Raw genomic sequence first — 17642 nt, 5'->3', positions numbered from 1 at the left:
AATCGAAGTTTTAAGTCATCGCCGCATACCAATAAAGCTGAAGGGTAAGTTCTATAAGACAGCTATAAGATCAGCTTTGCTTTATAGGGTGGAATGTTGGGCAGTCAAGAAACAACACACCCATAGAATGAGTATAGCTGAGATGAAGATGTTGAGATGGATGAGTGGCAAGACAAAACGGGATAGAATTCAAAATGAATACATTCGGGAGAATTTAGGTGTGGAACCAATAAGCGATGAGAGAAAGTAGACTTAGGTGGGTTGGCCATATGCGGCACAAACCCTTTACAACACCTATTAAGAGATGCGAGTTAGCTCAAGTGGAAGGCTCAAAAAGGGCAAAGGGTAAGCCCCATAGGACATGGTTGGAACTTAGAAATAGTAAAAAAATATATGAGGACTTATGACCTCATTGAGGGTATGGCCCTTAATAGAGCAGAACAACGGACCAAGATTCATGTAGCCAAACCCAATTAGTTGGGAAACGGCTTTGATGATGATGATGATGATCTCAAAACAACATCTATGACATATCTAAGAAATCAATCATTTAATAGTGTTTGGAGAAGATGCCATGAATGCGTAGGAATCTGAAAGATCTTAGACCACCCTAATGAGGCTGAGACCAGCTACCACAGCAATCTTCAAGATCTCTCCATATAAGGAAGCCATTAAGCACATGAAATGGTGGTGAATGAGATGAGGAGTATCCCAAGTAAAAGGAGTACGAAACAAAACAAACAGAAGCCACAATGTTCCTTGAATGGGTCCACCTAACCATGTCATGGAAGTGGGAAACACAGATTATTCTGACAGATGAAGGAAACAGCAGAACAGATTTTCAGTTCAAAAGGTGTGACTTGTGAGTGAGAGCTGGTAATAGGTGCTGTCATATTTCTTTATCTTTCAGGGAAATGTTTCCTGTATATCAGGGGGAAAAAAAGAAAAGAAAAAGCAAGAAGAAAAAGAACCAGAAAAAGAGAGCGAGAATATAGAAGTGAACAGTAAACAGAGCCCTGAGACCTCTGATGACATTAAGTAAGTCCATGGTCATAATTATTTATGGCTCCATCAAATATTGAAGAGATCATGAGACACTGGCAGAGAAATGCATCAACTTACATGAGGTGTCCCTGTCATACACTGTGCTAAAACATATCCAACAGCACATATTGCTCCATGATGACTCTCAAATCTGTCAAAAACCATGTCAGTTACCGAAACCCGCAAAGTCAATGAACATGAAACAACGACATGTTAGCACAAAATAGGTCTAGCATTCCCCATCATTCACGAACCTTATTTTATTGTTCCGGTTGAAAAGGGAACAAAGCTCGGAGATAAGCTCAGATGCTGCAGATGCAGTTAGGGCTGAACAAGCAATTCCGAGTAAACGTGATGTGGATTCACGAGTGTCAATGTCCACATGGCTTAGGAATTTTTTCAACCACGAAATTCGTCCTGCGTAGCGTGACGCTATCATCTACACCCCAGAAAAAAAAGAAATGTGATAAATATGACGACATTGACATGGTTTCCCAACCACCAACACACAAACTTGATATATAAACTATGCATAGCAAGCATAATAACCTCAGGCATCTCAGATCCAACAAAAACTAATCCCTTTGAAGCCGTTGAATGCAGATCAATGGAGCCATCATATGCCATAGCATGTTCAAGTATAAGGCACAACGAAAGCATCGAAGAAGAATAAGCCGCAGCTTCCCTTGTTAAGTCAGCTGTGTCAAAATTAGCCTTGTAGCATTTCAGCAAAAACCTGATCATAGCTGTATACATTGCTGAAGGGAACAACAGTTCTCTGTCCTGTGCTTCAGAAGTATCCAGCAACTTCGGCTGCTGCTGACAAATGTAATCCAGCATACTGGAGAATTGTGGATACTTAGGATCATCACCCTGACCAAGGGTTTGACTTGGAGCTTTCATAAGAAAGAGACCTTCAAGTGCCATCTCCCTGAAAAAAGAAGCACCCCTCAAGTCTATATTTATCAAATAAGAAGCTCTGGCAGAGTCAGTCAAGCCAGCATTCACATTCGGAAAGAAAATACAGGAAATTAAATAAAGCTTTCAACTATAGTCATAAGCCAATGGAATAAATGATAACAGCAAAGGAGAATAACGATCCCAGATAAAAAGAACAAAAAAACCACACAGGCTACCGGTCTTTAAAGAGGCATTACTAGAAACAAATCTCTAATTTACATTTAGAGAATCTCAACACTAGAATTATATGCAGTAAGAACTGTTAGACACTAAAGAACAGAAAACATAAACTCCTGACGACCACTCACATGAAATGATATTGTAGGTTATGTAAGCAGCCTTTTGATTTTACACTTATACAACAAGGCAAAGACAATAAGATGTATGACAAAACCCCAATAAGGAGGCTAAACCACCATACTGTATCCACATACAATTATTCTTAACAAAAGAGCATCAGAAACAACTATCCGTGGATAGAGTGCAGACATAAGCAAACATTACTGAAACCTATTTCACCAATGAAGCACCAAAACATGGTAATTGAATAGGTTAACAGTTAAGCTAAGAGTGAACAGATAAAAGAATATTTCCACATTAAATGCAGACCACTAGTTTATAGAATCACAACTTTAGCAAGATCATGAGACAATATGCACATGTAAAACATGTATATAGACACATAGATTTAATGATTCAGTTAAGATAAAAAAAAAAAAAAAAATTACAAAGATATAATACATAATCAAATATATTATATATCCATTAGCACAAGCATTCACAAGAAAATAATACTGCCTTTACAAAAAATAAAGATAACTCAGAGAAATCAAATTGACCTTATATCCATCCTGTTATCAGCAGCCCCAATCATACATATGAAACGGCTGGGAAAATGTCGCAGGTTGAACAAAGATGTTGCCCACCTTACAGCACAGAACCTTGCTTCACTTTGCACCTTTACAACATTAAGAGAAACATTTAAAGAATAATAATAATAAAGAAATTGTATACACTATACGTATTGAGTACACAAAAGAAAGGTGCTTCATGCATAACAACGACAAGCACTGCATTCCAAAACAGAAAACCAAAGGAAAGGACAATTGAAAGTTAGGCCTTTTAACAAGAAAACATTTACCGCCTGTGAGTTTTCCAATAGAAGTGCTTCTAAATCCTTCAAGACAGGTTGAGGGGCATCCTAAATACAAGATTAGAGATATGGATGTCAATGCCGCAGGGTAACCACTGGATGATTGTAAAGAAGATTGACCAATAGTGAAGTGAAAATGATTCAAGTATCCACACCTTATAAGCCAAGGCAACACAATTGGTAGTTTCTTGAATGGTTGAACGAAGACTTTGGTCCTCCACTTTTAAAGCATGAAAAAGGCGAACCGCCATTTCAGTTTTATCCCTGAAACTCCCATAATAATTAAAAATGATTCTTTCCAAAACTCAAATGCAAAAATAGACTGGAACAGATCAGTATAAGACTAGATAACCTGAAAAGTTGAGGCAGCCGTTGGGTGAGTAAACCTATTGCTTGAAATGCAAAAGCTTTCATTTCCCTTGCACTACTATCTGGATGAAATTTCAAGTGACCCAGAGATGCAATTTTCAAAAGAAAATCTTCAACATGTCATAAAAGTTTTAATGTGTCCATGAACACTATATTTATGATTCTACAGACATCAGAAATAACAAAAGAAAGGCATGGATACCGCTCAAAAACATATATGGGTGAGATTGAACTAGAACCTGATTCAATGAGTGAAGAACCATCAAGAGATTTTAATAGTCCACTAAGAATCACAGGTCCCATAAACTTCAACTGGTCCATTGTTGCCTGCACGTGAAGAAGCTATCATCCCTTTCCACACTCAAAATCATTGCTAGCCATGAAAAAGCATATTATGCAATCCAGGCGGAAAGTAGTAATACTGAGTCATGAGCATCAGAACAGGTCTTTCATTAAGAATACCTCTACAATGAAATTCATTTAAAAGATTTCTGACACTTAATGAGCATCTTTTTATACGAGAGTTTGATATAGAACTGCATTTTCCTGATTCACACTCCGAAAAACAATAGCTGATTGTAAATTTCCAAACACATTATGTTCAACAACATCAAAACTTTCTTCATCCTAAATCCTTCACATGCACTTTGTTTTAACCACCTCTTTTTTGAAGTTTCAAAGAAAACCTCCACATCATGCAATGACTCACATGTTTGAATACCCAGACAGTGAATTCCATGCCCAACTGCTTCAACCTTGAAGTAGTACCACTCCCTGTTATCAGTAAAATAGAAGTCAAGCACATTATAACGACAGCTCTTGCAACCCATTCAAGCCATAATATACCGGTCAAAACTTTTGAAATTTGTATAAGAACAAAAACCCAGTTCAAGCGCCAATCACAGTAGTAAATTGATAACAGCTCCAGCAATCAGGATAACATGTCTATACAGAAAAGCTAAAAAAATAGAAGAGAAAGAACTTAATGACTCTACTCCAGCCATGTAACTTTACACTATGATACTAGAGAGCTAGTAGGATACAAATATTTCTCCACTAATGCCAAAATAAATAACTATGTCTCAATAATATGATATTACGAAGTTAGTAGGATAAAAAAAATTATCCCGGGCAATCAACTAACATCAAGCTTATTGAGAAGATATGGTTCAACTTTTTCACCTTCAAATCTATTTAGAGGGAAACAAAAAAACAAAAAAACAGAACACACATAAATAATCTGCCCAGCTTGCACTTCGATTCAGAACCGCTATACACAAATGGAACACAACCAAAACTTGTTAATAACACCTAATCGACCATTAGGAAGTTAGTAGGACAAAAATATTTATCCAGGGCAATCAACTAACATCAAGCTTCATTGAGAATGGTTCAACCTTTTCACCTTCAAATCTATTTAGAGAAAAAAAAAAGAACACACATAAATAATCTGCCCAGCTTGCACTTGGATTCAGAACCCCTATACTCAAATGGAACACAACCAAAACTTGTTAATAACACCTAATCTACCAGTTGATATTCTCCCAATTCCATGCACTTCATTTCTTTTCTTCTAAGAGACAGCACATTCCTTTTCATCATTCAGTACATTTTATATGATGAGCTAGGGGTAAAGAGTATACTAGACTCACAGCTGCTGCAGCTGTTTCAAACCAATCCATTACATCTCTTTAGGCATACTTACAGAGCTCAGAAGTACCACGGACTCATATGCCTAACATTGGAGCTGCATAAAGGACCATCCAGTGGACCCAACACTCTCGCCCCTTGAGTTCAATAAGATGCAAAACCGTTCAACCTCACACCCTTAGCAAGACAGGAGCTTTCATCATGCCAGTAAAAGAAAAGGCTTGGCAAGCTGGACCAGAGAGCTAAGATGATGGCATGATGGACCAAAAGTACTCCACAACAAGCACTCATTCTACACATTCCAATGATGGTAAGAGTTTGTCTCCGATTGCTTCGGACCTCTTCCCCAAGGAAAGGAAAACACAACTCAACTTTTAAGGAAACTAAAACTTTTGAAGACCAAAGCAAACAATTATTTCGCCACTAGATCAGCCACTCTCCTTGCATGCTTCCCTTTCTTTCCCAGTGAACATCACTAGACAGAAGACACAGGCAGCACCCCAATCACCTTTTCTTCTTTCTTGAAGGATCCAAATAATCACAATCACCTTCCAGAATAGATTTAGCCTCACCCCAAATTGATTCAAATACTATGTGACCAGGACACACATGTCCAAGGTGTTTTTTGTACATGAAGACGAAGGCACACCACGGATACAACTCCTGAGTCTAACACCTTAGAAACCTGGACATTTACTTCTTAAGCATTTTGCATGATATCTCACTATAGAAGTCCTAAATGTCACTTAAAATCCAACATTACCCCATCTTTAAAAGGTGTACGGATGTGTCGTGTCTGAAAGGACAATTTAAGGTTGCCATTTTGACACTTGTATCGGTGTTCGGCAAGGACACACACATATCCATGTTTTGTACCATAGTTCAAATCAGTGTTCACAAACTCATCCAAGTCGACTTGGACCTGAGCGAGTAACTTTGCCTCGACAGTAAAGGTGTCAATGGATTGGGCTAGCCTACAAGGCTCTTGGGTAGTGCCAGCCCCTCGGGCCTGTATTCAAGCCTATGGGCCCAACCAGGTCCAGGCAGTTGAGGCCCGCCCAGCATAAAATATAAAGGAATGTTTATTTATATGACTACATATAATATGTAGTCATATGACTATAAATATTATTTGTAGTCTACAAAATGGTTGACAATAGTAATTCAGAACCGAAATATAACAAAATGCAAATATATAATGCATCTTGTCCAACTCAAGCTCGATACCTTTTCTTCTAGATGAAAAGGTGGCATGCCCTACCACCATGAATATCGCATGGTGGTTTACCATATTTCGCAAAACTGATTAAAATGTCTCTTTTTGACAACTCTCTCTCTACAAATTTTAAGGGAAGTTTCTAGTGAGATTAGAAGATGTAAAAGTGAGGATTCAGCTTTAATGATGACTCTTCTCCTCCTCTCCTTCTTCTAGTTAACGTCCTTGCCTTCTATAATAATTACAACACAAACATTGCCATCTCCACAACTGTACAACCAATCGACCATATATCAGAGGCCATACATTGTTCCTTTCTGTTCAAAATTACAAGGGCCATCCACCTCAAAGTACCAGCGAGACGATCAATATTATATCAGAGGCCATACATTGTTCCTTTCTGTTCAAAATTACAAGGGCCATCCACCTCAAAGTACCAGCGAGACGATCAATAACCTCACTGGAAAAATCAAGGGCCTCTGCTTTCTCCAGTAAAACCTCTTTTAGAGCCAAAATCAGGTAGTTTCACTCGACCTGAAAACCCTAAGAGCATGGTTTCGCACTTAAAATCACAATGACTGATTCCATTGCTGTGAAGGTACTGCAGAGCTCTCAGAATGGAAGTTGTGTACGCTTTAACAGCGGTTTCTAGTAAGCCTGTAAACCCTTGTTTCTCATAGAAAGTGTGTCCGATCTCCACCCTCCATATACTCCATGAACAAATTTATACTTCCTTCTCTATGGCAATCCTGACCAAGGTAGCGTACAACAAAAGGAAAGTCTAGGGTTTTGAGGATGTGAATCTCTTTGCTAGATTCTAAACCATGGAGAAGCTCTTGAGAGTTGCAGGTTACAAACTTCACTGCAAATAAATGATTGACATCTTGTCAAGGGCAAGGCTCACTGTTCCGCAAGAGTCTTTCCTTTTGTTCTGAGTCTTATCCACTCTTTAAATGGAAGAGGAACCGTAAGTTTTGCTCTAGTAAAAAGCACAAAAAGGCTCAGTTATAGTAGCTTGTTCCGGCCTTCTAGACAGCTTTGAGCCAACAGTGCCCTCTCTATTTCAGCAGCCATTGTTTAGTCCCACATCGAGTATAGAGAGAAGGGAAGAATCGAGTAGACCTATAAAAAGGGGCTCCAGCTTTAAATAAATTGGAATTAAAAGATAAGCAAGGGGCAGGTCATGGCCGGGCTTGGGCATTAATACGTCATGTACTTCTTCAGTATATATCATTCATGAGAGCTTCCCAATTCCCTGTTTTCTTTCAAAAGACTGTAATCATTTTACAGTTATATAAGAAAGCTATAGAAACTTAAAAATAAAATTCGTATGATTGAACAAAACGATGCAGTTGCTTAAAACTATACCTTAGACAGTACCACAAACAGCAATAAAATGAAGATTACCATAGAGGCAGCCAAAAACACACTGCAAAGTGGAAGGAAAAGAGTTTGCTGCAGTAATTGAGCGGCTGAAGACAGACATGAGCCGAGCTCTCAAAGAAATACAACCAGGATTGATCCTGGATTCAATTGCAGTATCCTCAACACCAACTGTACCTGTGAAAGTAAAAAGATAGCTGAATCCACTATGAACAAAAACCTAGCCTTATCTAGAAAAGGAAAGAAAGCATCACACACTGAACAGGAACTAACCAGAAAAGGATGAAAATAAAAGGCAAGAGACATTAAAACTTAAAAAGATTGGCATAGTATGCAAAGTTAAAGGCCCACTAAAAGATGAATACAACAGAACGACTTCAATAAGGTGCAACTACATCCTTGTACGTTTTGTTAACTACAATAAGGATCGTCATGGGATTGGTTAGGATCACATTGTAGACCATGAATTCCAGAAAAAACCAGAACATGAAATGACTCAAAAGAGAAGATACCAATGAAATTGAAAAAAATAGAAGATACCAAAAGTATATCCTACCATAATGATCAACTTATAATAACGACCATAATGATCAACTTGTGATACTAGTATTATTAAATAACATTTCACAAAGAAATTTATTGTAAGTGAAAATTCTTAAAAAATGGAAGAAAAAACCAAGGCTACTCTGGTGGCAAGATGTCCCAGTCAATTAGCTACTAGTAACATCCATGTGCAACAATTCACCAATTTTTTAGTGTCCTTTGGAATATGAATAAAAATAGAGATTGTATACAATGAGACCATTTACCTTTGGTATAGGGAGGTCATAATTACTTACAACCATTCGATGTGAAATTTGATAGCTTGGGCATGTCACAAAGTTCGAGAATATTTATTTTGAACTTTGAGCTTGGTCAATGAAATAAATGCAGCCATCCAATTTCACATCTAATGGTCAAGATTAATAGTGACCACCTTGTACCAAAAGTAAATGGTCTCATTATATACTTTCCCACAAAAATATACAATGAGATAATTTCACAAAATCTTTTGGCACATCTCCATGGGAAGGATGCAGCACCTCAGTCATCTCAATAAGAGTTTAGAGAGAAACTTTCATGCAATAAACAAATTTTCTATGAAAACTTACTGTATATAATATTCACATATGCATCCCAAGTCTTTATGCATTTGGTATTTATATGATCTCATGATCCATACCACTTCAAGTTCCGTTCCCTAGTCTATTCATGTTCCGCAATTCCATAATTTTCTTTTACCATCTAGTGAAACTTACCAATTTACCCTTCTGTCAAGGGATCATTCGTGTTGGATCATTCCTAAATATACGACCAAGGATCTTGTAGTCACCAAAGCAGTTTCAAATAAATATGTGTCTGCTGATTCTAAATAAGAAATGTGCTATTACTATTTTTTTGAAAGTTTGAGATGCTAAAATTTGCATGTGAACATGATTTAAAAAAATAAATAAATAAATTCATTGGCTGGGGAAAAACATATATGTATGTAAAGAAAATTTGGGCTAAGAATTTTCACAAAGTAAACGAATGCACGCAGTTACATTTTGCATGTATCCACGCAACAAGTTTGGATTTCTTATGCACAAACTTGTTCCACACATAAACACTTGCATGATGACTTATATAACGTTGAGACACCGAGACTATAGGAAAAAATTTCCGTATAACTTCCAATGATTTGATTCAAATGAATATGCTGATTTTTCAGCGAGTTGTGGGTGTGAGTGTTTACAGCCAACAAAGGCATACCAAAGATTATGACCAAATTGAATGATAGGCTCATAATGCATATAGTAGAAAATATAGCTTCAAATATTGGCAAGCATTGAATGTACAGTTTGCTGCCCAGCAAAAGACTGATACAATTAAAAAAATTGCGTTTGAGCAAGGATTCCAGTACCCAACCGTTAAGAATCCAAACTGGTAATAGAGGCACGCGGAAAGCAGCACTAAACTAGACCAACTTGAACTACATGCATCCACAACAAATAGGCAGGCATGAAACCAGTGGTAAAAATTTCCCACACATAAAGAGAGAGAAAGCCCCTTAGGCTTCGACCTAGTGGTAGACATATCAGTTTGGGTGAGGGAGGTTAAGGGTCCGAATCCTTGAAGTTTGTTCCCAAAAAATCAAACAAACTAACCTAGCCTGCTCTTTACATAGAGGAGGGAGAGAGAGAGAGAGATCAAATAAATGCTGAAAAATTAACTGTAACCACTTAATAACAAAAAAGGTACCATTAAATAACAAAAATAGCTTCTGTATCAGTTTTGGATCTTCTAGGTTGACACCAACTGCCTTTCTTCTCAAAAGCTCCTCTCCTCTTCTAATTACAAGATCTTGACTACAACAATTCAGCCACCATAGAAGTAGATCAGTACCACACAAAAAGCCATCAACATATCAAAAATTCTATAGTTGATTAAAAAAGAAAGGACCACTTATAAAAGCTTCATGTGTTTGTGTAGTGTGTGGCTTGACCTAAATCAACATTTCCAGCTTCCCCCATGTGTCAAGTAGGAAACCATAACACCCCCTTCTTTACGATAACTTCTACGTCTCCATCCAAACATTAATATAAAAAGGTCAGTATTTTACCAAATTCATCCCTTTAAAACTTTTGAAAGGGGTCTCCAACCGCGAACTCTCCCTCCCTCCCTCCCTCCCTCCTCTCCCCCTCACTCTCCGCAAAAGAAAAATAGCAAAAATAAAGATCTTATGAGCTCTACACTGGACAAAATTGTTACAAATTGGATTAACAGGTTTACCTGTCACCACTAGCAGCCAGATAAAGAGGGTAAGCAAGCTCCAGAGGCAACTCAATAACTTCTATTACATTCAAAATACCCATCTGTTCCACCAAGACCATGCATAAGAGCATGCAAGAACATAAGCAATCAAAAAATGAATAGAATCCAGAACAGCTATAAAAGTGTTACCTTTCTCTGTAGAAGTTGATGAACTTTCAGTGGATCTTTCCCAGAAACGCGATTGAACTGTGCGATTGAAAGCCCAGCAGGAGAACCAGGCCTAAAGATGGGAGCCATAATACATATTCAGTATTTACAAAGATGGAAATAAAAGCAATAAGGAGCTATCAAATATCCCAAAGCTCAGATATCAGACCCTTCACGACTTGAAGATACTGGCAGATACAAAATTGTATGGAGGCAAAATTCAATAAACAGCTGGCCTTCAACAGCCATGTTTATTGCTTTATATTTGGAGGCAATTCCTTCATCAATCTGACTTGAATGGCATTCACCAATCCCCTGAAACCAAGAGGGAAAATAATCAACGCAAAGTCATCTTTCCAATAGGAGAAACTAAATGCTCATGATGAGGAACTCAGAGATAGATACGAGATAATTAAATAAGTATCAAGGGTCTAACTAATTAAATAAGCATTAAAGCTCTAGTTAGCCTTTCCAGTGTACTATCTCCTTCTTTTCTTTTTTTCTTCTTCTTATTATGAGAAGTAACTTGAAGTAGGATGGTTATGTAAAATCATATGAAATATAAAACCAAGGGACATTATCTGAGAAAAGAATAAAGAAATAGACATAAGAAGAAAGCAAAAGAAGAATAAGAACTGATAGATAAGAAATCACAGTAGGGGAAAAAGGCCCTAATCAAGATAGGGAGACCCTATAAGCCCCTCCAAAGCAAGGGCATCCACCCCTCATCAAGATAAAGCATCAATACTATGCACTTACCTAGCAAATCCTAGATTATTGCATGCAATGGGAATCATTAGGCAATATCAATGCAAGCAATAGGTAAGTAACAACAGTCATTTTCTTAGGGACGTAAGAAATGCCGTGCCTGATAATATTTCACTCATTTCATTTGATGACATTATTATAAAACCTATTGCCTGATAAATGCTACATAAACTTGATAACCTTGATTTTAACCAGCCTTGTGGATTAGTTATCTTTCTATAGACCTGATGAGAAACCTGGAGGGACTTCACATAAAAACACTTTGCTTCCCATGTTCTATAAATGGAACCAAATTTCCTCTTACCAGCCAACTTTTCCTAGCATCTTTTTGCTTCTTCTTTTCACCAATAAAATATAGTAAGTGCCTCCTTAAGCAACCCCCTTTTGTTAAAACCTTTCCCTCTTTCTCAATACAGTTAACATTATAAAAAAATATACAGTAAGTGAAAAGAGGAGGGCCAATTTGATTTCTGAGAGTAACAAGCATGGCATTATACCTTTGCAATAACCCTGAGTAATATATCTTGATGTTGAGGAGACAAAATTGAAAGTTTGGCAATAAACTCGGGAACTATATTTGCTTTCTCCTGGAGTAAAACATAGAGACATATATATGAGCAGCTACCATGGTAATGTTCCCTCAGGCACCATTCTTCTTTGATTGAAACCACTAACATGAATACTAAAACGAAATACAAACAAATTTAATGGGTTTTGGTAGTAAGGCATAACCAAAAAAAAAATCTAACCTCAGTAGTCAAGCGATCAAAGCCCATCTCGATGTACACAATACAGAAGTTTCTTACAAAAGGTCCAGTGTCAACCCCCACGCATAGTTTCCATAGGTCAAACAAAGGCAAGCGAATTGATGGTTGGTGTTTCACTCGCTTATTTATATGAGTCAGAATTTCCATCACCTAAAAAGTTCAAGAAACACACCAACTAGTGAATATTGAGATCTCTAGAAAATAATGAAAAAGAAAAACAATGGGATAATCACCATAACGAATATGAAATGAATAAAAGAAAAAATCCACAGAAATTGATAAATTTAACTCAAGAGTCATCTAAATTGAATTATCGATCCATATTCAATTAGAAAACTGAGTAAGGAAAACTATTTTTTACCCCAAAAATGTATTTTATTTCCCTCCCTCCAAAGACCCAACCATGGAGAGTTAAGACATATAGTGATATATGATGAAAGATAATGAATAAAAGAGCAGAGGACTTCTAAAGTCTCACTAAGGAGAGGCTAAAAACCATTGTCAAAAGGCTTAAGGTTTCCCAATGTAAAATGCACAGTTGCTTAGCCTATCGCTAAAATAACAATTTGTCCACAATCATTGTTTAAAGAATGAAATCAAACGTAAATCAACCTTCATGCACGCATCAATTCGAAATGTGAATACAAGCACCTTGATTTGTAAATTGCAACAGACGCGTATCAGATAAAGTTCCAATCTTATGGGAAAAATAAAAAACTAAAACCACAAAAGAGAGCAGAACAAGAAAAATCTAACTCAATGCAAAGAAATGTGAGTTCTACAGAAAGCTGTTACTGACAAATAGAGAAAAGAGTTTTCCTGCAAATTCTAGGAATTCATAGTCATTCAATCTCACTGTATGCTAGAAACAAAAAAAGAAACAGATAAATAAAACACAAATTTACAAATTTATAGAGCAATGGTTTCATACCTTCTGTCGAATCGATGGGAGAGGCAGTGATAGGCTGGAAATACAGTAAGGGAGCAGCTTTGAGAGAACAGTTTCAAGCTTTGAATCATCAGTGAGTGCAAGGCGAGTCAACATGTGATCCAGCATTGCTTCCCTCTCCTTAGCAGCATCGGTAGGAGCACTCGGAGACGCCATTTCTCCTGCAACTACTCCAAATGAACCCTTCCCCAAATCAAACCCTAATGAACAGTTTTAGAACTTCAAATGAGCTTTGATCCATCTGAATTCACTCAAAAGTGAACCCCTACACAATAATTGCAGATATCGTTCGTGCTTTTCTGTAAGTCAAAATTCATGACTTCTAACCGAAATTTACAAAAAAAGTAGAATTGCTCTACGATGAACCCTAAAATTTCAGAACCACATGTTCACCTGAGCTTTTCGTGCCAAATTCGCTGTGGATTAAACGTCAAGTTGCAATTGCACAGATCAGAGCTTTTATCAAACTTACCCTCGTTTGAACTCCTGAACTTTGAAGCTGGTTACGCCCCAATTAAACCCTAACCGAAGTTGCAGAATTCTATCTAAGCTTCAATACTGAATTTATCCCCAATTAAATAAACAAATTTTCCTCAAAATTGTGCACTGCAATTTATTTATTTATTAAGAGATTTGAGAACCCAAAGTTTTAGCATCGCTTTGGCGCGCAGTAAACAGACAAATTTATGCCTACAGTTTTGGTCTTCGTGCGAAAGGGTTCTTGCATTCCCATTACGTGCGAAAGGGGGTCTTGCTTTCGTATTTCGTGCTAAAGGAGTCTATAAAACGTTACAACGTTAAAATGTAGAATCAGCAAAAATGTAGTTTTAATGTTGAAAAACCTCTAATGGCTCATCTTGATCTCGACATCGACATGATCGAATAAAAGAAAACAAAATTTTGGGTCTAAAAAATAAAGTTTCTTGTAACACATTATCTAGACCATTTATTTTTTAAAATTTTTATCTAGGCCATTTATTTTTAAAAAATTTTATATGTTTATAGATCTACTTGATTTTAACCATTTTTAAAGTTTAAAATTTTATAATTAAATATGAAAATTAATTTTCAAATAATCCTAAGAATTTTTTACATCAACATTACGATAAAACTTGAAGGTACACTTTAATTGATTGTTTAAGGTTGCAACCTTATAGAAACCACACGCATAAAATAAAGTCTTATTTCTTTATCTCATATTTTTGTTTAAAAATCACTTTGGGCATCAAATTTTTTTATGATGGATCTAAAATCAATTTTCAACATCAACTATGAAATTTACAGATTTTATATATTCGTAAAAGCTAATTTTTAGCGCGAAATGGACAATCTCAATAATGTATTACAATACACACTATTTTTAGGGCTTGAAATCATAATTTGTTTTTCACATCCATAATGGTCTAAGTTGAGATGAAGGGTTTGAAGGTTTTTCCAGTACTAAAACTATAAATTTTGGTGAGTTTTGAGGTGAGGTTTTACTTGTTTTAATAGGGCCGCAACCCTATCAAAACATTTTTCTTTGATTAAAAACATTGTTTCGAGAAAAGGCCGATAGGTATGAATATGGAGAAGGATTTGTCTGAAGTCAAATAACCCTTCAAAATACAAACGCCAGTGTTCGAGTATTATATGAAAGGTGAATTTATCAATAATTTATTACTTATATTAAAATTTTATTTTTTATGGGTAACTTGATTACTAAATGAGAGTATAATTGAAATTAGTATTTTAAAACCTAGAAAATTCCAATCCGGATTGCGAATTTAGACGGAAATTATTTAACACTCAACCAGTTCTAGCATGGTATAGGTCCCAACCTGATTCCCCCTAAACGTCCCCCTTATAATGCTTTTTCTTTTATTTTTTTATGTTTTTCTAACGTTTTTTTAGGTCTCTCTAAATCCTTACCCTATAAACCCCTACTTTAAAAATAAATAAATAAAATCGGATCACCGATTCAAACTAAACCAGATCATTAATTCAAGGATCTGACATGGATTTATTGGTGAAGAATACATCCCTCCAATCTGAGCAATGATTGAAAATTTCACCAAAGTGCAATGGTATTTCTGAAAATTGATATCCTAAGACTTTACTAGTATCATACCACATTTACTATTAAGGAAATTATCGCTAATATACCTATATTTTAATAAAATCGGGAAAAAAAAAGCCTCAACTTTCCAAAACCTTGCCTACTCTTTTTTCCCAAATTTCAGCTTTTTTGGACGAAAATAGCCTTCACAGTAGTCTTTTTACCGTAAATAACATTACGGTAATTTAAATACTATAATGTGTAGAAAAATCCATATGGTCATTTATATATTGTAATTCTTAGGATATTTTATAAGGTAATTTAACTACCGTAATGTATTAACATGATATTACAGTACCCGAAGTACCGTAATTTCTTCCACAAATTATACGGTAATAAAATTACCGTAATTATTTATCGCTTTTTTTTTTTACCATTTTTTTCATAAAACCCTATTTTGACAATTTGTTTAGCACTTTTGTCCATTTTTTATCTCTCTCGTCCATTTTCTATCTCTCTTGTCTATTTACTGTCATATCATTTATTATTTATCAATATTTGAACGAGGTCTCTAAGAGCATCAAATATACACACCAATACTGATTTATAGGTATGTCATCAAAATATTATGTTTTTTTTAGCTTCTAAAAAACTCATTATGTTGTTTTTCTATAGTACTTGATGTAATTTGACTAAAATACCGCATAAATAAGTTTTATATTGTTGTATAAATAAGTTTTAGATTTATGTAATGGTTGGCCATAAAAATAATGTTTTTCTATAATACTTGATGTAGTTGGGTTGGCCATTGTAAATTTTTTTATATTATGGCATCTATTATGCAATCTAATGTCCCCCATGCAACCTCCTCATTATTTGTAAGTATTTTGAACTTCTTATAAGTATTTTATATATGTTTACATCTGAAATTTCTATGTAGTGATTCAACTTATACACAACAATAATGGGTGAGAATAGAGTGAAAATCATTTTATACTTTGGTGGTGTTTCAAGAGGAATCCTAATGATGGAAGTATTTTCTATGACGGTGGGGACGTAACGTTACATTTTTTAAGGGAATCACATCATTTGAACAAGTCAATGATCACTTGTCAAAAGTATCAAATTATGCCCAAGTACCATGATTATTAAGTATATTGACCCAGGGTTATCAAGTAACAGAAATATGATACGTATTAATGATGATGACGACATTGTCAATATGATGGATATCGACTACCAACAATGCCCGATAATGGTATGTTTTATTGCACTGAATATTGACCACCAACAATGCACGATAAGAGTCTATCAAGATTGGTCAAGAAAGAAGTTTGCAATGAGAATCATTCATCCATGTTTATATGATTTTATGTTTGGTTGTAAACCACTAATAGGACTAGATATGACATTTTTTAAGAGAATATACAAATGGATATTATTGGCTGCAGTCAGGGTAGATGCGAATGAAAATATATTTTCTATAGCATATGCAGTGGTTGAGAGTGAAAATACACCAAATTGGACTTGGTTTCTAGAGCTTCTGAATGAGCAATTTTACGAGAGGCCTGATTTGCCAGCATTGACTATTGTCTCATATCGTCAGAAATGGTTACAAACCGCAATTGAAAAAGTATTTCTAATAAGTAATCAAGGTTATTGTATGAATCACCTTACCGATAACTTCAAAAATGCCTATAGAAAGTCGATGCTCACAAAGCTTTATTAGAAAGCTGCACGTGCATTGTCTATATCAGACTTCAATGAGTACATGGCAAAGATTATGAGTGCAAATGTAAGACCTATGACTAGATCATGTTACAGCATCTCAAATATTTGGCAAACTCATATTTTCAGGGATGTAGATACAATGATCTTATATCGAACATCTCTGAATCATTTAACCGATGGATATTATAAGATTGGAAGAAGCCCCTTATTAAACTCCTTGAATACCTAAGAGCATGGGAGAATTTTCAAAAAAGATGGTTACGTACCTAGAATGGAGCGGTGTGCTTACACCGAAGGCCCAAAAGGTAATAGATTTGAGGAGAGATAAGTCTAGATTCCTTCATACAGTCACAGGGACACATGATGGTATGTATGAGATCAATACAGATAAGAAATATGTTGTTAATCTTGCGACTCATACATGCAATTGTCAGGTGTGGCAGGTTAGTGGGTTGTTGTGTAGTCATGCCATCGTCGCTATTGATCATAGGCATGAAGATGTTACAGAGTTTTATAACGTTTATTACACAGTTCAAATGTATTGTAGAGCATATTCCCTTCTCTTCAACCCAATGCGTGATGTACTAGAATTGTAATATATTGTCTATACGATA

The 17642-nt window shown here is 35.9% G+C and overlaps 1 protein-coding gene across 28 annotated transcripts in view; it reads right to left on the bottom strand.

The window, feature by feature from the left end:
• The window catches only part of LOC18427145 (ARM repeat superfamily protein), a 38783-nt gene extending 24725 nt beyond the window's left edge, over nt 1-14058 (bottom strand). For 7 of the 28 annotated variants that reach the window (XR_016049164.1, XR_016049121.1, XR_016049157.1 and 4 more), the window contains exons 1-18: nt 13653-14012; nt 13242-13524; nt 12293-12460; nt 12041-12130; nt 10945-11090; nt 10758-10848; nt 10587-10669; nt 10056-10162; nt 7800-7952; nt 4236-4300; nt 3766-3853; nt 3510-3588; nt 3313-3421; nt 3146-3205; nt 2844-2962; nt 1594-1975; nt 1299-1483; nt 1123-1195 (exon numbers count right to left, since the gene is read on the bottom strand). Coding sequence is in view for 21 of the 28 variants with exons in the window: in XM_088857995.1 (XP_088714121.1) it covers nt 1123-1195; nt 1299-1483; nt 1594-1975; nt 2844-2962; nt 3146-3205; nt 3313-3421; nt 3510-3588; nt 3766-3853; nt 4236-4300; nt 7800-7952; nt 10056-10162; nt 10587-10669; nt 10758-10848; nt 10945-11090; nt 12041-12130; nt 12293-12460; nt 13242-13415 (2172 nt within the window). In the remaining 7 variants the exon portion in view is untranslated. Of the gene's footprint in view, nt 1-1122; nt 1196-1298; nt 1484-1593; nt 1976-2843; nt 2963-3145; nt 3206-3312; nt 3422-3509; nt 3589-3765; nt 3854-4235; nt 4301-7799; nt 7953-10055; nt 10163-10586; nt 10670-10757; nt 10849-10944; nt 11091-12040; nt 12131-12292; nt 12461-13241; nt 13525-13652 lie in introns of those variants that run through there. The other 21 variants (XR_016049171.1, XR_016049184.1, XM_088858006.1 and 18 more) reach the window with 8 other exon arrangements.
• Nucleotides 14059-17642: the final 3584 nt, after the last annotated feature.

Source organism: Amborella trichopoda, chromosome 1 (assembly GCF_054954075.1).
Source record: "Amborella trichopoda isolate Santa Cruz 75 chromosome 1, AtrichopodaSantaCruz75HAP2 v2.0, whole genome shotgun sequence".
Classification (NCBI taxonomy): domain Eukaryota; kingdom Viridiplantae; phylum Streptophyta; class Magnoliopsida; order Amborellales; family Amborellaceae; genus Amborella; species Amborella trichopoda.
The sequence above is the reverse complement of the archived record's forward strand: the minus strand, read 5'-3'. Positions and strand labels throughout refer to the sequence as shown.